Source organism: Piliocolobus tephrosceles, chromosome 16 (assembly GCF_002776525.5).
Source record: "Piliocolobus tephrosceles isolate RC106 chromosome 16, ASM277652v3, whole genome shotgun sequence".
NCBI classification, from domain to species: Eukaryota; Metazoa; Chordata; class Mammalia; order Primates; family Cercopithecidae; genus Piliocolobus; species Piliocolobus tephrosceles.
The window spans coordinates 26,492,043-26,513,668 of NC_045449.1; the positions used below are offsets into that span (position 1 = coordinate 26,492,043).

The 21,626-nt window shown below is 42.9% G+C and overlaps 1 protein-coding gene across 2 annotated transcripts in view; it reads left to right on the plus strand.

The window, feature by feature from the left end:
• The first annotated feature begins 7,673 nt into the window (after nt 1-7,673).
• SUZ12 (SUZ12 polycomb repressive complex 2 subunit) overlaps nt 7,674-21,626 on the plus strand; it is a 64,753-nt gene continuing 50,800 nt past the window's right edge. The window contains exons 1-4 of one of the 2 annotated variants that reach the window (XM_023182897.3): nt 7,674-8,191; nt 10,590-10,636; nt 10,726-10,790; nt 17,944-18,012. In XM_023182897.3, coding sequence (XP_023038665.1) covers nt 7,918-8,191; nt 10,590-10,636; nt 10,726-10,790; nt 17,944-18,012 — 455 coding nt within the window. In that variant the 5' untranslated portion in view covers nt 7,674-7,917. The remainder of the gene's footprint in view (nt 8,192-10,589; nt 10,637-10,725; nt 10,791-17,943; nt 18,013-21,626) is intronic. The other variant, XM_023182898.3, reaches the window with a different exon arrangement.

Here is a 21,626-nt window from a genome sequence, read left to right on the forward strand (position 1 = left end):
GACCAGCCTAGGCCAAGTGGCAAAACACCATCTCTTTTTTTTTTTTTTGAGACGGAGTCTTGCTCTGTCGCCCAGGCTGGAGTGCTGTGGCCGGATCTCGGCTCACTGCAAGCTCCGCCTCCCGGGTTCACGCCATTCTCCTGCCTCAGTCTCCTGAGTAGCTGGGACTACAGACACCCGCCACCTCGCCTGGCTAGTTTTTTGTATTTTTTAGTAGAGACGGCGTTTCACCATGTTAGCCAGGATGGTCTCGATCTCCTGACCTCGTGATCCGCCCGTCTCGGCCTCCCAAAGTGCTGGGATTACAGGCTTGAGCCACCGCGCCCAGCCAGCATCTCTTAATTTGTTCTACTTAACAGTAGTAAATTAGTGGCTGGACCCGGTGGCTCACGCCTATAATCCCAGCACTTTGGGAGGCCGTGGTAGGCGGATCACGAGGTCAGGAGATCGAGACCATCGTGGCTAACATGGTGAAACCCCGTCTCTACTAAAAACACAAAAGAATTAGCCAGGCGTGGTGGTGGGCACCTGTAGTCCCAGCTACTCTGGAGGCTGAGGCAGGAGAATGGTGTGAACCCAGGAGGCAGAGTTTGCAGTGAGCCGAGATCGCGCCACTGCAGTCCAGCCTGGGCGACAGAACAAGATTGTCTCAAAAAAAAAAAAAAGTAGTAAATTAGCAATTGCAAAATAAAGGTTAATTTATAAACTTTGAATGGAAATCCAGACTATAGTAGTATTATAGAAGTGATGACTGGGTAGGGTGGCACATGCCTGAATCCCAGCACTTTGGGAGGCTGAGGTGGGCGGATCACCTGAGGTCGGGAGTTCAAGACCAGCCTGACCAACATGGTAAAACCCCGTCTGTACTAAAAAATACAAAATTAGCCAGGCCTGGTGGCACATGCTTGTAATCCCAGCTATTTGGGAGGCTGAGGCAGGAGAATCACTCAAACCTGGGAGGCGGAGGTTGCAGTGAGCCAAGATCACACCACTGTACTCCAGCCTGAGTGACAGAGTAAGACTCAGTCTCAAAAAGAAAAAAAAGAAGTGATGATAATACCTGACAGGTTGACTCTAACGATCATGTTGACATGATTTATGAAGTACAATGACATAATAATGCTGTTTTTTCCCCCAGAAAATGAAGAAAACGTAAGTTCATACACAGTTTAGTGGTATTATCAGCGAAACTAATTTTTTTATTTTCTGGGCAGGGCAGGCATAAGATATTTACAGAATTTTCTTTTTCATTTTCTTTTTCTTTTTTTGAGATGGAGTTTTGCTCTTGTTGCCCAGGCCGGAGTGCAATGTTGTGATCTTGGCTCACTGCAACCTCCGCCTCCTGGGTTCAAGCGATTCTCCTGCCTCAGCCTCCCCAGTAGCTGGGATTACAGGCATGCGCCATCACGCCTGGCTAATTTTGTACTTTTAGTAGAGACAGGGTTTCTCCATGTTGGTCAGGCTGGTCTTGAACTCCTGACCTGTGGTGATATGCCTGCCTCAGCCTCCCAAAATGCTGGGATTACAGGCGTGAGCCACCGCACCCGACCAGAATGATCTTTTTCCTCTGCATTTCATTTCCGTGAAACAAAGTAATCTTCATTAGTCTTATCATAGGTTTTTATGTTTTATTTTATTTAATTAATTTATTTTTTGAGACGGAGTCTCGCTCTCTCACCAAGGCTGGAGTGCAGTGACACTGTGGCACAATCTCAGCTCACTGCAACCTCCGCCTCCCAGGTTCAAGCGATTCCTCTGCCTCAGCCTCCAGAGTAGCTGGGATTACAGGCACCTGACACCACGCCCGGCTAATTTTTTGTACTTTAATAGAGACGGGGTTTCACCGTATTAGCCAGGATGTTCTTGATCTCCTGACCTCGTGATCTGCCCACCTTGACCTCAGCCTCCCAAAGTGCTGGGATTACAGGTGAGAGCCACTGCACCCGGCCAGGTTTTTTTTTTGAGACGGAGTCTCACTCTGTCATCCAGGCTGGAGTGCAGTGGCGCGATCTTGGCTCAGGCTCATTGCAAGCTCCACCTCCTGGATTCACACCATTCTCCTGCCTCAGCCTCCCGAGTAGCTGGGACTACAGGCGTCCGCCACCAAGCCCGGCTAATTTTTTGTATTTTTAGTAGAGATGGGGTTTCCCCATGTTGGCCAGGATGGTCTCTATCTCATGACCTCGTGATCCGCCCGCCTTGGCCTCTCAAAGTGCTGATATTACAGGTGTGAGTCCCTGTGCCCGGCCCAGGTTTGTTTTTAATGCTGTCAAATTTTGAAATGAGTATATCCCAGAATACACTATTGGTGCTATTTTAGCTGGTTATTTCTCCTTATCAGACTTGGGAAGACAACATAGTATACTGTAGTGGTTTTCAAAAAAATTCTTTTTATCAAGTAGAACCATTATCTTCAAACAAATTATAAAACAGGCACAAGTAGAAAATTTCAGATGAAAGCAAATAGGAATGCAGAGTCCACCATATTGCAGCCTCCTCTTCTTCCTGAGGGTAGCTTCCTGAAACTCTGGAGTTCCAGAAACACAGGTTGGATAGTTTAGTCATACTGGAAAACGAGGGGTTTTGAGTCCCCTATAGCTGGGTTTAAACTCCAGCTCTCTTCTTTGGGGGATGGTGTAATGGTGGGGGAGTTACTTAATATCTTTGAGATTCAGTGAGAAGTATTTGAGGGGGTTGACTAATACTAATAGTAACTAACATTACTGTTTACGATTGTTGTATGGACAGGTTCCTCAATAAATGGCAACTTACTTCACATTTGTTTAAAGTTAAATGTAAAACAACTTGTCCCACAGTCTGAAAAACAACCATAATAGTTTTTTTCCAGACATAGGCCTCCCAAAATTCAGGTTTAGATATTTCCACTTTGGCACAGGTGGTTTTTTTTCTCCCCCAGGTTATTAGTGTCAAGTTTCTTCTTGTCCCAGGAGTTCTAACTATGGCTTACTAACATTCTTATTATATCTCATTAACTCTAGATAAACACACATACACAAATCAGTGGTTTATTATGAAAACCCTATAATATACAGTGAATGTTCCATAGTTCTCATGCTTTTCTTTCCTACACAAAAAAAACAAAAATCAGTAAACTTTTGGTTTTAAGAGTTGAACAGGACTGTTGAAACTGTTCCTTCAAACTATCTTTTATTAGGCAGGTCATTACTATTTTTATCTTAGAGACCATTTTTTTTTTTTACCTATTATTATTATTATTATTTTTGAGATGGAGTCTTGCTATATTGCGCAGGCTGGAGTACAGTGGCATGACCTCGGCTTACTGCAACCGCTGTGTCCTGGGATCAAAAGATTCTCCTGCCTCAGCCTCCTAAGTAGCTGGGATTACAGGCATGCACCACCATGCCCGGCTGATTTTTGTATTTTTACTAGAGACGGGGTTTCACCATGTTGGCCAGGCTAGTCTCAAACTCAGGACCTTAGATGATCCACCTGACTTGGCCTCCCAAAGTGCTGGGATTCCAGGTGTGAGCCAACACACCTGGCCTTTTACTTATTTTTATTTCTTTTTCTTTTTTTCCTATTTAGATAATCAATCACCAGTTGACATTCTTTCTTTGAAAAAATCAAATTTGATTATATTTCTTTAAGAACTTATCAACTAATATAACACGTCAGTTTCCTCAACAAGACAAATTTTTTTCCTGATACAGCGTTTGTTGACTTTTTTTTTTTTTTTAAGACAGAGTCTCACTCTGTCATCTAGGCTGCAGTGCAGTGGCATGATCTTGGTTGACTGCAACCTCCGCCTTTCGGGCTCAAGCAATTCTCCTGCCTCAGCCTCCTGAGTAGCCAGGACTACAGGTGCTCGCCACCACACCCAGCAATTCTCATGCCTCAGCCTCCTGAGTAGCTGGGGTTACAGGCACCTGCCACCATGCCCAGCTAATTTTTGTATTTTTAGTAGAGACAGGGTTTCATCATATTGGACATTCTGGTCTCGAACTCCTGTCTTTGTGATCTGCCCACCTTGGCCTCCCAAAGTGCTGAGATCATAGGTGTGAGCCACTGCGCCTGGCCTTGTTGACTTATTTTAATAGTCTCAGCCCTAAATTTTAAGGAAATGAGGATGAGTGGAGGATAGAAGGACACTGTACAAGTAAAAGGGAGGCTTGAAACTTTCGTTATTTTAAGTCAAGTGCATTCATACTGATGATTATTCATTCCAGCACATCAGAGGCAATATTTACCGATTTTTTTTTTTTTTTTTTTGAGACGGAGTTGTGCTCTGTCACCAGGCCACCAGGCTGGAGTGCAGTGGCATGATCTCGGCTCACTGTGACCTCTGCCTCCCAGGTTCAAATGATTTCCTTGTCTCAGCCTCCCTAGTAGCTGGGACTATAGGCACGCGCCACCATACCCAGCTAATTTTTTGTATTTTAGTAGAGACGGGGTTTCACTGTGTTGGCCAGGATGGTCTCGATCTCCTTACCTTGTGATCCGCCTTAGCCTCCCAAAGTGCTGGGATTACGGGCGTGAGCCACTGCACCCGGCCTACTGATCTTTCTTGACTTAGAAATGACATATGAGCCAAGATTGCGCCACTGCACTCTAGCCTGGCAACAGAGTGAGACTCCGTCTCAAAACAACAACAACAAAAACAATTCTTTATTTTTCTGGCATGATAATAAAGCATGAGGGCTCCAGAGACACTGCCTGGGTTAAAATCCCAGTTTGTGCAAGCTTCTTAACAAGTCTTACGGTTATTTCTTCATCTATGAAATGGATATATTAATAAGCGTCTACCTCAGAGGGTTGGTGTGAGAATTGTATGAGTTAAGCTTGTAAAAACTTAAAATACTGCCTGGCACATAGTAAGCACTCAGTCATTATTATCCAAATTTATATTTGTGCCCTTGTGTCCAACCTTATTCATCAAGACTCACTGGATGAATCCCAATTCTATGCCAGGCACAGTGATAGACACCTCAGCTACCAAAGCATCCATCATCCGTGCCCAAAGAGCTTAACAGTAAAGTAGAAAGAAAAAGACTTGCTGCTATAACACAAAGTTTCTTTTTTTTTTTTTTTTTTTTTTGAGATGGAGTCTAGCTCTGTCGCCCAGGCTGGAGTGCAGTGGCGCGATCTCGGCTCACTGCAAACTCCGCCTCCCAGGTTCACGCCATTCTCCTGCCTCAGCCTCCCGAGTAGCTGGGACTACAGGCGCCTGCCATCTCGCCCGGCTAGTTTTTTGTATTTTTTAGTAGAGACGGGGTTTCACCGTGTAGATCAGGATGGTCTCGATCTCCTCACCTCGTGATCCACCCGTCTCGGCCTCCCAAAGTGCTGGGATTACAGGCTTGAGCCACCGCGCCCGGCCACAAAGTTTCTTAACTTGAACAGGCTTCAGGAAGTCTGAGAACTTGAATGAGAAAAAAAATACATATTTATTTACACTAACCTCTAGCTAGAATTTAGCATCTCTTTCAACTACTAATAGGTGACAAATCATAGTAGTGTTAGAAGTGCCTGTGGCTTTGTTACCAAGAGAAATGACTGATATTTCTCTCAGGGGGCGAAGGTTGCAGTGAGCCGAGATCGCGCCCTTGCACTCCAGCCTGGGTGACAGAGCGAGACTCCGTCTCCCAAAAAAAAAAAAAAAAAAAGGAGTACAGAGAATAGTGTAATAAACAAAAGGGGATTCTGAACTTTTTGTCTGAATATAAAATATAGCTTGTCCTTACCAAAAGGCATTCCTCATTTCAGGTGAGAAGGTATACCTAATTTCGGATGTGTTCTTGAAATGCCAAATACTATATACATCATTTGTAGAGGTCACTTTTTTTTTTTTTTTTTTTTTTTTTGAGACAAGAGTCTTGCTCTGTCGACCGGGCTGGAGTGCAGTGGCCGGATCTCAGCTCACTGCAAGCTCCGCCTCCCGGGTTTACGCCATTTTCCTGCCTCAGCCTCCGGAGTAGCTGGGACTACAGGCGCCCGCCACCTCGCCCGGAGAGTTTTTTTTGTATTTTTAGTAGAGATGGGGTTTCACCGTGTTAGCCAGGATGGTCTCGATCTCCTGACCTCGTGATCCGCCCGTCTCGGCCTCCCAAAGTGCTGGGATTACAGGCTTGAGCCAAGAGGTCACTTTCTTAAGTAACAAAGGCTTTGAATAAAACCTGTACTTTAGATATTTAATCATTACAAAGACAACTAGTTTTGTAAACAACTTGAATAACCATTCCAAAGACATTTATTTTGTAAACAGTGTTTTGCAGTTAACTATAGAGAACCCAAGTAGACATCCGAAAAATGCTGTTGAGCAAATGTTTATAGATAGGGATTTTTGAAATTTTAATGTAATATAAAATAATAGGATGTAAATTGGAAGAACATCCTTAGAGATCATCTTTTCCAACCTGAAATTCAAATCTTTAAGAATGTTAGCTCAACTCCAAACCAATCTGTGCCAGAAGACTGAAATGGGCCTATGCGTCTATCATTTAAAGTAAGACCTGACCGGGCGCGGTGGCTCACGCCTGTAATACCAGCACTTTGGGAAGCCGAGGCGGGCGGATCACGAGGTCAGTAGATCGAGACCAGCCTGGCCAATATGGTGAAACCCTGCCCCTACTAAAAACACAAAAAATTAGCCGGGCGTGGTGGCGGGCGCCTGTAACCCCAGCTACTAGGGAGGCTGAGGCAGGAGAATCGCTTGAACCCGGGAGGCGCAGGTTGTAGTGCGCCAAAATCGCGCCACTGCACTCCAGCCTGGGCGACAGAGCGAGGCTCCGTCTCAAAAAAAAAAAAAAAAAAAAGCAAGATCTGCAAAACACCGGATTCCTTCTCAGCTTTCTGACCTGAAAAGGTATAGAGCCTCAAGAAGAGAAGAGTGTATGTACGTACTTTTCAGCCAGTTCACCGCTCTGACCACTCTTATGGTGTCTGGGGGCAAAAAACTAAGGATCTAGACTTTGCTCCCATCACGAGATCTTCCCCCTCAGGATCTCGGTAGCGACCCTGAAGCCTCACGGCATCTACAGAAAATAGTTTTCCTTGTCTATAGAGCACCCCTACAACGATGTAAGTCACTCCCTTTGGTGGAGCTCAGTCGCCTCCGACAGCAGCAGCCGCAACCCCTAGGCTGTGCAGGGTGGGATTCGGCCATGGATGGCTTGGGGCACATGGTGTCGAGGGGACAGGGGACGCGATCCCCGCCCCAGGAGCCCCTCAACTGAGAAGCCACCCCGACCAGGGTCACACCAACCCCCCAGGCAGGTCCCTTCTTGGGAAGTTAGAGACTCGCTGATATGTAAAAGATCTCAGTTCATTTAACAGGCCCCTCGCTACCAGTTTCTTGGAGGCCTGCTTCTCTTCAGGGGTCCTCTAACCCCCTGGGAGCGGTGACTGACGACGCTCAGAAGGCGAGAAACCGCTCCCTAAACCGCTCGCTGGGTCCCTCTCTCCCCACAATGCACCGGGGCCAGCAGGAAGGCCGCTCCGACCCCTAATTTTCCCGCGAATTCAGTTCAAAGAGGCGGCCGGGCCCGCGATCGGCAGCGCGCACGGGCCAACCAAGCCGCGCCTCCGCGAGAAGCACCTCCGCGTGACTGACGGGGGAATCCGCGGGCCAACGGGCTGGGCGGCCCAGCGGCGCGCGCTCCCGCCGGCCAATCAGAGCGCCGGGCGGGGGAAGTGGGCGGAGCGAGGCCAGGGTAGGGTGAGCGGCCTCCGGAGCGGAGCGGGGCTCTGAGGAGACACTTTTTTTTTCCTCCCTCCTTCCCTCCTCTCCTCCTCCCTTCCCTTCCCCTCTCCTCCCCTCTCTCCTCCTTCCCCCCTCGGTCCGCCGGAGCCTGCTGGGGCGAGCGGTTGGTATTGCAGGCGCTTACTCTCCGGGGCCGCCCGGCGGGTAGCTGGCGGGGGGAGGAGGCAGGAACCGCGATGGCGCCTCAGAAGCACGGCGGTGGGGGAGGGGGCGGCTCGGGGCCCAGCGCGGGGTCCGGGGGAGGCGGCTTCGGGGGTTCGGCGGCGGTGGCGGCGGCGACGGCTTCGGGCGGCAAATCCGGCGGCGGGGGCTGTGGAGGCGGCGGCAGTTACTCGGCCTCCTCCTCCTCCTCCGCGGCGGCAGCGGCGGGGGCCGCGGTGTTACCGGTGAAGAAGCCGAAAATGGAGCATGTCCAGGCTGACCACGAGCTTTTCCTCCAGGCCTTTGAGAGTGAGTGTGTGCGAGGCTTTGAGGGCAGGAAGACCCACTCTGCCAACACCGGGGATGGGACACTCTGCTGGGCCCCCTTCCTCCTCGGGAGTCCACTTGTGTGTGAGTGGAGGGAGGAATTGAGGGGATGTCCCCCTTTCGGGGATTACGTCTCCAGGGGATCCGCAGTCTAGGGCCTTGGGAGAGCTGGAAAAGAGGGTCCGAGTAGGTTTTTGACTCCCCCAAGATTGACGCAAGAGGCTCGGGACGGGCCCCACGTTCAGAGCAGGCGGCTTTTAGTTGAGGAGGTAGCAGTTGAACTGAGCCGCAGTCACATCCTTGTGAGACTAGTTCTTGTTTTCTTTCATGCCTTTCGGACTCTAGAAATACAGGGGTTTCGGTTGTAGCTTTTGAGGGGCAAAATGAAGCCTGTGAAGGGATGAGTGCAGTCGAACCGAATAAATTGTCCTTAGTCTGAAATGCTTTCGCGCTAACTTGGTGCTGCAGGTTCACATGGCACCTTTGGATGCTTAAAACCCTTCAAATCTATCCTCCCATTTTGTGGATATGTAAACTGAGCCAGAGAGTGGTCAAGCATCTTCTCTGGAGACGACCCCGGAAGTCTGTTTTTTATACTCGGTTTACAGAACATTTTCTTACGTCAATTTCTGTTTCTAAGGTCTGTCTGGAAGGTGAAACAGACTTACTTGGAAAGGAGAGCAAGGTGTCTGGAAACAAACAATAGAATTTATTAAAAACATCGTGACTGTAAATAATCCTGATTGTTCTTTAAGGAATGTTATATCCTGATTGGTTTCCTTTTTTGCTTTTGTGTGTTATAATTTGGGTGATCTTTAATAGCTGAATAATCTCACAGAAACTTGAATAAACTTGGCTCTACCGCCCAGTGTCCTTATTTACAATTTCACTGTGGCATATGTTAAGGGCATGGTATCAGCTGTGCTTGGAAAGATGTATTACATTGTTTAATACCCTTCCTTCTTTCTCTCATTAGTGCTTCATGAAATTCTAATTGGAACTTAATAGAAGGAATTTCAGTTTTTATCAAAACGAATATTGAACCTGCTTCAGAGAGATTCACATTATTCACATATTATATTTCTTAATATACTTTGAAATATCTAGAGAGGCTTTAGTTGGAAATAGGATGGAGAACTGAAGGGGAGTGGTGACAATGATACTTGTTTGAACCCCTTCTAAAGTATCTCATCTCCCTTTAGTTAATTTAAAATAAAACTAACCAATTGAAGATTTAGGTGGAAATTTTAAAAGTTCCTTCTGGATGTTAAGAGAAGACAAATCCTCGAAGAAAGTTTTAACTATTTGAGTTCTGATGAGTCCACCTCAGAGAAGTCAAGTGTCATTAAGAGCTAGATCTGGTCATAAAACAACTCCTATTTGGTTTATTTTGATACTGCTGTATAAGGACCTAATGTGATACTAATAGGTCATTAATGTAACTGATGTGATGGTATATGTATGTATTTTTCATCGACTTAAGTCCTGTATAACAAATTACATTTTAACTAATTTGAAATTTAGCTCATTTTAAGCGTTGGAAAGACTGTTTTGGGAATCTGTCAATTGTGTAAAAAATATATTGAGGTAATATTTACATTGGACAAAATAGATACAACTTTAAATTATAATGAGGAATATTTATTGAGAATTTTTGCTGCAGTTTGTGTCCAAGATTTATTTCAATATTGACTGACTTTTGAGTGCAGTGGATCCCACCTGTAATCCTAGCTACTCTGGAGGCTGAGGCTGGAGGATCGATTGATTGAGCCCAGAAGTTCGAGACCAGCCTGGGCGACATATCAAGACCCCTTTTCAAAAAAAGAAAAAAAAAAATACCTTGACTAACTTTCATCATACCTGTATTAGGAATGTCTGGATCTGTATTAGGATATCATCATATCTGTATTAGGATGTATTAGGAATCTGTTTTGGCTGACTACAAATTTTTTAAGTGATCATTTAAAAAGTGAAATTTTCATCTTGTTTGGCATCAATCAGTAGTTCTTTTGTTGACTCCAGCTACCTATTGCAGCTGATTTTTGGAAGAAAATCGGTTATAAATAGTTTAAATTAGCTAAGTTAAATGAGTACAGCTACTTCTCTTCAGTTCTGCCCAGTAACAATAACTATCTTAGAAAGGCTTAAGAAAAATATTGTAGAGAACCTTCAGTATAAAAAGTGTAGATGAACTTTGTGAATGTATGCCATTGATGTGCATACTAACTTGCTTGATGTAAATATTTAGTGCGATATAAATATTTAGTGCATGATTACCATAGCAGATGATTAGTTTATATTGATTACAACATGGTCTGGGTTGATATTTTTCTGATAAGTAAGTTTAGATCATGTTTGGATTTTGTTTTCTTTTACCTAGAGCCAACACAGATCTATAGATTTCTTCGAACTCGGAATCTCATAGCAGTAAGTAGTCAACAAAATTGATCAATATGATTTCTCTCTTATAACTGCATCTGTATTCAATTTTAACATTTTTAAAACTCTTTTTGTAGCCAATATTTTTGCACAGAACTCTTACTTACATGTCTCATCGAAACTCCAGAACAAACATCAAAAGGTACATTTTATAAATCTTATTTCAAGCTGATCAAACCATGTTTTATTTTAAAGTATTTCTCAAAATTAAAAAAAGAACAAAAATAAAGTACTGTAACTAAAGATTTAACTTGAAAACTGAAGTGAGAGAGTGACTGGTTGAATTGGTTGCACAGTGGTTTTCAATAGTTTCTCTCAGGTTATTATTAGTTTTTTTTTTTTTTTTCCTAATAGAAATGAGGCTGGGTGTGGTGGCTCACGCCTGTAATCCCAGCACTTTGGGAGGCCACGTCGGGCGGATCACTTGAGGTCAGGAGTTCGAGACCAGTTTGGCCAACATGGCAAAACCCCATCTCTACTAAAACAAAAATTAGCCTAGCCAGGCGTGGTGGTGTGTGTCTGTAATCTCAGTTACTAGGGAGGCTGAGGCAGGAGAATTGCTTGAGCCTGGGAGGCGGAGGTTGCAGTGAGCTGAGATTGTGCCATTGTATTTTTGGTTTTTTTTTTTGAGAGAGAAGTCTCACTCTTTTCCCCCAGGCTGGAGTGCAGTGGTGCAATCCCGGCTCACTGCAACCTCTGCCTCCTGGGTTCAAAAGATTCTCCTGCCTCAGCTTCCCAAGTAGCTGGGATTACAGGCGCCTCCCACCACACCCAGCTAATTTTTGTATTTTTAGTAGAGATGGGGTTTCCCCATGTTGGCCAGGCTGGTCTCGAACTCCAGACCTCAGGTGATCTGCCTGCCTCAACCTCCCAAAGTGCTGGGATTACAGGGATTACAGGCATGAGCCTACCGCTCCTGGCCTTTTTTTTTTTTTTTTTTGGAAACGGAGTCTCGTTCTGTCTCCGAGGCTAAAGTGCAGTGGCGCAATCTTGGCTCACTGCAACCTCTGCCTCCCAGATTCAAGAAATTCTCATGCCTCAGACTCCCTAGTAGCTGGGACTACAGGCGCACATCACCATGCTCAGCTAATTTTTTGTGTTTCTAGTAGAGATGGGGTTTCTCTGTGTTAGCCAGGATGGTCTCGCTCTCCTGACCTTGTGATCCGCCCTCCTCGGCCTCCCAAAGTGCTGGGATTACAAGAATGAGCCACCATGCCCAACCTGGCTTTCTCTTTTTTGTGATGGAGTATCGCTCTTGTCGCCCAGGCTGGAGTGCAGTGGTGCTGTCTTGGCTCACTGCAACCTCCGCTTCCCGGATTCAGGCAATTCTCCTGCCTCAGCCTCCTGAGTAGCTGGAATTATAGGCTACCGCAACCACTCCCAGCTAATTTTTTGTATTTTTAGTAGAGATGGGGTTTTACTATGTTGGCCAAGCTGGTCTCAAACTCCTAACCTCATGAGCTGCCCGCCTCGGCCTCCCAAAGTGCTGAGATGACAGGCGTGAGCCACTGTGCCAGGCCCCCACTGGTTATTTTCAAGTTTGATAGAAGTTGAGAATTTAAATATTTACCAAAGGGCTCAGGGTAACTATATTTGTTACATAAAATTTAAGTTAATTTTTGATTATTATGTGTAATTTGAATTAGCTCCTATAATGGTAGGTTCAGAAAGTCTCATTTTATATCTTTAGTGGTATTCTTTTCTTTTCTTTTTTTTTTTTTTGGAGACAGTTTCACTCTTGTTGCCCAGACTGGAGTGCAATGGCGCAATCTTGCCTCACTGCAACCTCTGCCTCCTGGGTTCAAGGGATTATCTTGTCTCACCCTCCCAAGTAGCTGAGATTACAGGCGCCCACCACCACGCCTGGCTAATTTTTTGTATTTTTCATTGAGTCGGGGTTTTACCATGTTGGCCAGGCTGGTCTTGAACTTGTGACCTCAGGTGATCCACCCACCTCAGCCTCCCGAAGTGCTGGGATTACAGGCCTGAGCCACAGCGCCCGGCCTTGATGGTGGTCTTACTGAAGGGGAAACACTTTTGAAATCAATAGGATGAAAGTTTTTTAAAAACAATGAAGTCTTAATCATTAGATTTTAAAGTGGGGTCTGGAGGTGGGAGACAGCTTATTTTTGCTATGTAACCTGTACTACTTATAACTATATGTAATTTTCGATGCAAGTTTTTTGTCCTAGGTGCAAGATTATATTTGAGCGTATCAAGTGAACAAGTTTATGTTTAAAGGCGAGAATTCTATTAAACATTTGGTATTGTTATTACAGTTTTAGTAAAACCATCAAGTTACCTCGTTAAAGTTTGAAACTAAGCTCTTTGGTGGACTGCTACTGTTTATTACTATTACATTTCTATAGCAAGACATGGTTGAATTTTGTAAATACATCTACTTGTATTTTGAAGACTGAAGTGTTAAAATTATTTGTCTTTTGGCAATCTTTCTGAATAGAGAGAGCGCATGAGCAAGTTTGCATTGCAGTTAATAAGTGAAAATTGCTAAGCACCTAAGTAACTAAAAAGGAGGTGATGAATTAGGTTACAGAATTAGTTTTGTCCACCCTTTACCTGTCTGCTTCATTATTTGATCTCTACCAGCATTCAGCATGCTTTTTTTGTAAAGGACCAATAAACAACAGTAATTATTTTAGGCTTTGCAGCCAGGATGCAAAATTGAGGATATTATGTAGGTACTTAATATAAAAAGAAAGAAAATATTTACAAATTTTTTAAATTTCAGTCCAAAATGTCAATCTGTAAATCTTTTGTTGATAAAAATACAACAGTATAAGATAGAACATTTCGTAATACAGGCCTACTAATGAGAAATGTAGAATTTTATTTTTTATTTTTGTGAGCGTAGCGGAGATAACACTTAGCTTAATTGGGGTTTAGAGTTAGTGTTTTCTATAGTCAAATCAATTGCTAATGTTTATCTATAAAAACCATTCTTACCTTCTGGGCTGTACAAAAACAGGCAATAGGCCAGATTTGCCATGGTCCGTAGTTTACCCACCCTTGATTTATTCTATAAAACTAGTAGAATTTGATTAACTTTTTTGTTTCATCAAACCTTTTTTTTTTTTTTGGAGACAGAGTCTTGCTCGGTCACCCAGGCTGGAGTGCTGTGGCACAATTTCGGCTCACTGCAATCTCTGCCTCCCAAGTTCAAGCAATTCTCCTGCCTGAGCCTCCTGTGTAGCTGGGATTACAGGGGTGTGCCACTATGCCCAGCTAATTTTTGTATTTTTAGTAGAGACAGGGTTTCACCATGTTCGTCAGGTTGGTCTCGAACTCCTGACCTCATGATCCGCCTGCCTTGACCTCCCAAAATGCTGGGATTACAGTCGTGAGCCACCGCGCCTGACCATCAAAACATTTTTAATACAGAAGGTCAGTTGAGTTGGTGTCTAAGATGCAACCTGATCTTAATTTAAAAAGGGATTAAATTATTGTAAAATAAGTTTGCATTCATAGATTAAAAAGTACACATTCATTTTTTTATTATTATTATTTTTGGGAAAGAGTTTCGCTCTTGTAGCCCAGGCTGGAGTGCAGTGGTGCGATCTTGGCTCACTACAACCTCCGCCTCCCGGGTTTAAGTGATTCTCCTGCTCAGCCTCCTGAGTAGCTGGGATTACAGGCATGCACCACCATGCCCAGCTAATTTTGTATTTTTAGGAGAGACGGGGTTTCTCTATGTTGGTCAGGCTGGTCTTGAACTCCCGACCTCAGGTGATCGGCCCACCTCGGCCTCCCAGAGTGCTGGGATTACAGGCGTGAACCAGTGCGTCCTGCTAAAAAGTACACATTTAAAACCTAAGTTCTATTTTCCTGTCATGTTTATTAATTTGTCCCATTGCAGGATATGTTTCTGTTGTCTGCATGGGTAGAGATAATTTTAAAAGCTTAGTTAAGTAAAAACTGATTTTCTTAATTATTGCCCTTTAGGTTTAAAAAAAAAAAGTCTTTGGGGAATTTTTAAGCAGTCTGCCAGCCAAGAAACATTTAAGTCCCACCTAGTTTAGTTTCTACAGAAATGCATAGGAATAGGCTAGGCATGGTGGTTCAGACCTGTAATTTCAGCATTTTGGGAGACTGAGTTGGGAGGATCACTTGTGTAACTTTTAGTACTTAACCATATGTAATTACGAATGCAAGTTTTTTGTCCTAGGTACAAGATTATATTTATTTGAGCGTATCAGGTAAACAAGTTTACATTTAAAGGTGAGAGTTATAGGCCAGCCCTGGCAACATAGCGAGACCCTATCTCTACAAAAAATTTTAAAAAGCAGTGGGGTGTGGGCCGGGCGCTGTGGCTCAAGCCTGTAATCCCAGCACTTTGGGAGGCCGAGACGGGCGGATCACGAGGTCAGGAGATCGAGACCATCCTGGCTAACCCGGTGAAACCCCATCTCTACTAAAAAAATACAAAAAACTAGCCGGTCGAGGTGGTGGGCGCCTGTAGTCCCAGCTACTCGGGAGGCTGAGGCAGGAGAATGGCATAAACCCGGGAGGCGGAGCTTGCAGTGAGCTGAGATCTGGCCGCTGCGCTCCAGCCTGGGTGACAGAGCGAGACTCTGTCTCAAAAGAAAAAAAAAAAAAAGTAGTTGGGTGTGGTGACTGTAGTCCTGAATACTCAGTAGGCTGAGGCAGGAGGATCACTTGAGCCCAGAAGTTCCAGAGGTGCTATGAATGTGTCAGTGCACTCTAGCCTGGGCAGTAGTGGGAGACTGTCTCAAAAAAAAAAAAAGTATGGGAATCCTTTAATCATCTTGTTAGATGCCTGATCTTATATATATGACTTATTAGGACTAATTATTAAGGATTTATAGCACAACTTGTATACTGTTGTCTTCAGCGTAGTTGGTGACTTTGGAAGGTGGCAGATTTAGCCCAGTGATTGTCGTCTTTTCTCAAAATGTTTTCAGAACTCCTTTTTTACGATTACAGCAACATAATATCCATTGTTGGAATAAGCATATCACTCCCTTTAAAGTCATATCTCAGTCGTGATATTAATTCTGGTATATTTATTAAAGTCAGCTTATGCTTTACTCTTTCTAGAAGTATTCAACTTCTATAGGCGAACACTGCCCCAACAAAGTAGAAATATAGGTGAGGAAAAGGGCATCATTTATTGAATCCATTTTGCTAGATTTCCTGTAAGCTGTTTCTGAAGTCGCCCAAGAAAATTTTCTGAAATTTCTTGAATTTTTAAATATTCTCCTTTTCGATGACCTTTTGATAATTATTTCCTTTGTTAAATCTGACCTACAGTAACATTACCTTTCTAAAGAACAGAAATACTTGGTGTTGGGGGAGGAGCGGCCTTTGTATAGTTGCTTATGAGGTTGGTTTTGTTTTGTTTTTTCCTAAGGAAGGCTGGGTTGCTTTTGTGATTTATCTGTTTCAAATGGTTGTTAACATTCAATTCTATTCACTTCTCCTGTATACAACTTCATAAAGGTAGAAGAGATGAACCTTAGAACTTATAGTCTTTTTCTGCAGACAGAATTTCTTAATCATTACATAAACATTATTCTGAAAAGTTTTCAGTAATTTCATGGCCCTCCTCAATAGTAATTTTCAGTATTTATACTGAATAGCTCTTTGCAACTAGCTTAAAAGAGTCCTTTATTTTTCTTCTTTTTTCTCTCTTATCTGTGGAGATTGAAAATATATTGCCATCCTTCAGAAAGCACTTCTTACTGTACTCTATTGGATGAAACTTTACTATTGAAGTTTTCAGTAACTCTAAAGGTAAAGAGAGAAGCTTTTTTTCCCTTAAGATCTTCGCTATGGAGGCTCTTGTCATTCACTTGAAATATAGATTGTATCAGTTCTGCTCTAATATCAATATTTTACTATATTTACATTAACATTTCTCTACTGTTAATTTTTACAGTAGTTGACTACAGTAGATGCTCTTTTTTGGCCAGGCGTGGTGGCTCACGCCTTTAGTCCCAGCACATTGGGAGGTGGGGATGGATGGATCACCTGAGGTCAGGAGTTCAAGACCAGCCTGACCAACATGCTGAAACCCTGTCTCTACTAAAAATGCAAAAATTAGCCAGGCGTGGTGGCGCATGCCTGTAATCCCAGCTGAGGCTGAGGCAGGAGAATTGCCTGAACCCGGGAGGTAGAGGTTGTATCGACCTGAGATCACATCGTTGTACTGTAGCCTGGGCAACGAGTGAAACTCCATCTCAAAAAAAAAAAAAGGAAAAAAAATAGTTCTTTTTGAGGAATGAGATTATTTGTAATTTTTGGTGTCTGCATTCAAGCATTATAAAGTAATAAATTGATGTGGAATACATTTGATTTTTCAAGTTCTAAATAGGAAGGCACTATATGAATATAAAGAGGAACATTTTTTCTAATTAAATTATATATGGGTATAGCTTTTTAGACTCTCTCTAGAACATATCATAGACCACCTTAAGAGCTAAGATGAGGCTTGTTTTACAATCCATTCATTCTTTAATTTCTTTGAGAGATTATAGTTAAGTTTCTGTTTTTCGGGAAATAACTTTTTTCTCTTAAATTTGTCAGGTTAAAAGCTAATAATTTTATTATGATTCGATGGATGATCGTTCCCTAACTTCAAAAATTTTTCATGATGTCAGTAACCATCTCTTTAATATGACATATCATTGAGCTTTAGGCTTCGCTGATAATCTTTGAGGATACCTTATGAACTTCAAATATATTTTATAGAATATTTCTTTTTCTATGTGATGATGCTAGTCCATATTTGTTGTGTTGCTTAGTATTTGTATTAAGTGTTTCAGAATACACATAATTTATATTTGTTTGGCTCAATTCAACAGATACTTGAATAGCTACCACGTATAAGGCACTATGCCAGCACTACATAGCTTTCCTTGAAGGAGAACTGTCACTGCCCTTCAGGAGCGTATAATCTAGTAGGATAAATAAAATATTTACATGAGTTTTACATGTAGGAAACTGAATGAAAACTAAGTGTCAAAATAAACATAAACCAAGTACCATGGGTAAGGAGAAATCACTGGTTTGGGAATAATTGGGGAAAAAAGTTAAATGAAAACAAGTTAGCGTTTTTAGATGGGGCTTGAAGGCTTGTCTGCTGTATTATACACGGTCTCCATAGTATTCATTGTTATGGCTAATTATCCATAATTTATCTTACTAAAAATAATCAAAATCTGATTTCCATCTTGCCTATTAGAGTGACAATAAAGTATAATTTGTTTCTTTTTCCCAGTTGAGAAGTGATTATTTTGTTTATCTGTTTCTTCCAGGAAAACATTTAAAGTTGATGATATGTTATCAAAAGTAGAGAAAATGAAAGGAGAGCAAGAATCTCATAGGTAAGATAACCTATCAGTTTACATTAAGTGATATGCTTTAGGAAAGAGGAAAAATTACAGTGATCATTTTCCTAGTGATCACCTTGATATAAGGAGTTAGAAGGAATCTTAGAGGTCAGTTTGGTCCAAACTCACACACAAGTCAGGAATTAATTTCTGTAGCATTCCTGGCAGAGAATCCTTAAGCTTTGGCTTGAATACCTCCAGTGTAGTTGTATTTATTATTGTTTGTCTTTATTACCAGTTTTTTCTATTTTGAGTGAAACCTCTGACTTCTGCTGTTGGTCTTAACTCTACCACCTCATGTAAAGAGGGCTACTCATATTTATGTATATGTGCTAGGTACTGTGGCAGGGACTTCACAATATCACATATCTTGTAAGTTATTCTCAAATATGAAAGGGATTCTCTTTTTTTCCATCTTTTTCTTACTTAAATCTGTCAGGCAACATATTCATAACTTTCATTTCATATTTGAAATGTTTTTCACATAGTTTCAGAAACTTGAACATTTGGACAGAATCTACTTGTACATTATCAAATATATAGCTAGAACTAATCCCTAAATGTTCTGACTAGTCTATCTGTCTACTCTAGATAGTATGCTTCTATTTATTTTTTGATATGTAAACTGTTTATTTTTTGATGTTTTTGATAGAAAATTGAATATTCTAAAGAGAAATAGCAGTTTGGGTGGTGTTTGTTCATTCATTAACTACCAATGGAGAGAATGCAGAACTAAAATTACTAGATTTTTGAAAAAATAGAGTTGGAAAATTTGTCACAATGTATTTTTCTTTTCCTCCTAAAGTTTTAAATCGTAGCTTACCAATTTAGATAGGATATACACTCAATGATGCATCAATTATGCATCTCGTTGTTTTCCCATTGTTCTATTGACTGGTAAAAGACTTCCTTTTGGCTGGGCGCGGTGGCTAAAGCCTGTAATCCCAGCACTTTGGGAGGCTGAGACGGGCGGATCACAAGGTCAGGAGATCAAGACCATCCTAGCTAACACGATGAAACCCCGTCTCTACGAAAAAATACAAAAAACTAGCCGGGCGAGGTGGCGGGCGCCTGTAGTCCCAGCTACATGGGAGGCTGAGGCAGGAGAATGGCGTAAACCTGGGAGGCGGAGCTTGCAGTGAGCTGAGATCCGGCCACTGCCCTCCAGTCTGGGCAACAGAGCAAGACTCCGTCTCAAAAAAAAAAAAAGACTTCCTTTTTTTCAGTCACTTATATTTTAAGTTTGGCTTTGGAATGAAGTGATTTTTTTTACTTGAATTGTAAAACATTAGTTTTTATTTTATATCCTGCAATCTTGTGGGGTTGAAGTATAATTTATATTTCCATGTCTAGGCAATCCTGACTTATAGATAAACTGTGATAGTCCATTCTAGAAGCCAAGATCGTGAATTGTTAACCTCTTATATCTGTTAATGCCCCGGGAGGACCCTATAAGATAGAACTGAGAATATTCCCAGTGCACGCACATTTTTCTTTACTAGCATTTATATTCTTGTCTGGTCACCCACCCTAAACAGAGCTCTTGGGATCCTCAGGGCCTTTTTTACTTAAAATACAGACTGTAGTAAGATCCTGGTCTGACCTCCCTGCTTCTTCTGACCACATTAAAAGTTTGCCCTATAGTCATTTCAGGGTTCAAGTGAGAAGGAAGCATGACCCAATAACAAGAACAGTTGACCCTTCATCTTCCTCATCAAGGTTTACCTTCACTACTAAACCCTATTAACTATCTCATTGTGACATTGGGTTTGAAAAATATTACAGAGCTTCCCTAAGAGTGTGTGAGAGATACATACTGTTCAATTCTCTCTGAACAGTTGTTTCCCCAGTAATTTCGTTCCTTTTGACATGGTGGGTTCAATAGCAACTAAAAGATTAACATCAGAGGGTTACATAAATTCCTGCTCATAGTTTTGGAAGAGAACTTTTTCAGTCTTTAGGGTCTAGCTAGGATCAGTGAATTGGCCATTTCAGCCTCTCAAGATTCTTATGAATGTCTCCCAGAGGCACTAAGATGAATTAAGAAAGTGTGTCATTTTAAGTTTACCACTAAGACCCTACATTATTAGCTTTCTTTAATCTATTTCTTTTTTTTTTTTTTTTTTTGAGGTGGAGTCGTGCAGTGGTGCTATCTCGACTCACTGCAACTGCCACCTCTTGGGTTCAAGCAATTCTCCTGCCTCAGCCTCCCAAGTACCTAGGCTTACAGGCGCCTGCCACCACACCCAGCCTTTTTTTTTTTTTTTGAGACCAGGTCTCCCTCTCACTGAGGCTGGAGTGCAGCGGTGCGGTCTTGGCTCTCTACAGCCTCCACCTCCCGGGCTCAAGCAATTCACCTGTCTCAGCCTCTTGAATAGCTGGGAATACAGACGTGCACCACCATACCCAGCTAATTTTGTATTTTTAGTAGAGACAGAGTTTCTCCATGTTGGCCAGGCTGGTCTTGAACTTCTGACCTCAAGTGATCCGCCTGCCTTGGCCTCCCAAAGTGCTGGGATTACAGGTATGAGCCACCAAGCCTGGCCAATTTTTGTATTTATTTATTTATTTGTTTTGAAACGGAGGTGTGCTCTTGTTGCACAGGCTGGAGTGCAATGGCGTGATCTCCACTCACTGCAGCCTCTGCCTGCTGGGTTCTCCTGCCTCATCCTCCCAAGTAGCAGAGATTACAGTTGCCTGCCACCACACCCAGCTAATTTTTTCTTTAACTCCTGACCTCAGGTGATCCGCCCACCTTCCCAAATGCTGGAATTATAGGCATGAGCCACTGCGCCCAGTCTCCTTTAGTCTATTTCTTATCTCAAATTAAGGTAATCTTATTTTTCTCCTAAACCTATCACACAGGGTTGTAAGAAGGACCCTAGACACCAGTATATGATGCCAGCAGTATAAATATTGGCTTGTAAAATCTATTGTCAAATTCTTTTTTTTTTTTTTTTTTTTTTTGAGACGGAGTCTGGCGCTCTGTCGCCCAGGCTGGAGTGCACTGGCCGGATCTCAGCTTACTGCAAGCTCCGCTTCCCGGGTTTATGCCATTCTCCTGCCTCAGCCTCCCGAGTAGCTGGGACTACAGGCGCCCGCCGCTTCGCCTGGCTAGTTTTTTGTATTTTTAGTAGAGACGGGGTTTCACTATGTTAGCCAGGATGGTCTCCATCTCCTGACCTCGTGATCTGCCCGTCTCGGCCTCCCAAAGTGCTGGGATTATAGGCTTGAGCCACCGCGCCCAGCCTGTCAAATTCTTAAAAGATAACACAGACTGGGCATGGTGGCTCACACCTCAGCACTTTGGTGGCTGAGGTGGATGGATCACTTGAGGCCAGGAATTTGAGACTACCCTGGCCAACATGGCATAACCCTTTCTCTAAAAAAAAATACAAAAATCAGCCAGGCGAGGTGGTGTACACCTATAATTCCAGCTACTTGGGTGACTGAGGAAGGAGAATCCCTTGAACCTGGGAGGCAGAGGTTGCCGTGAACTCAGATCGTGCTGCTGCACTCCAGCCTGGGCAAGAGTGCAACTATGTCTCAAAAAAAGAAAAAAATGATTAATCTTCGTTGTTCCATAACATTAGTTAATAGAAGTTAAT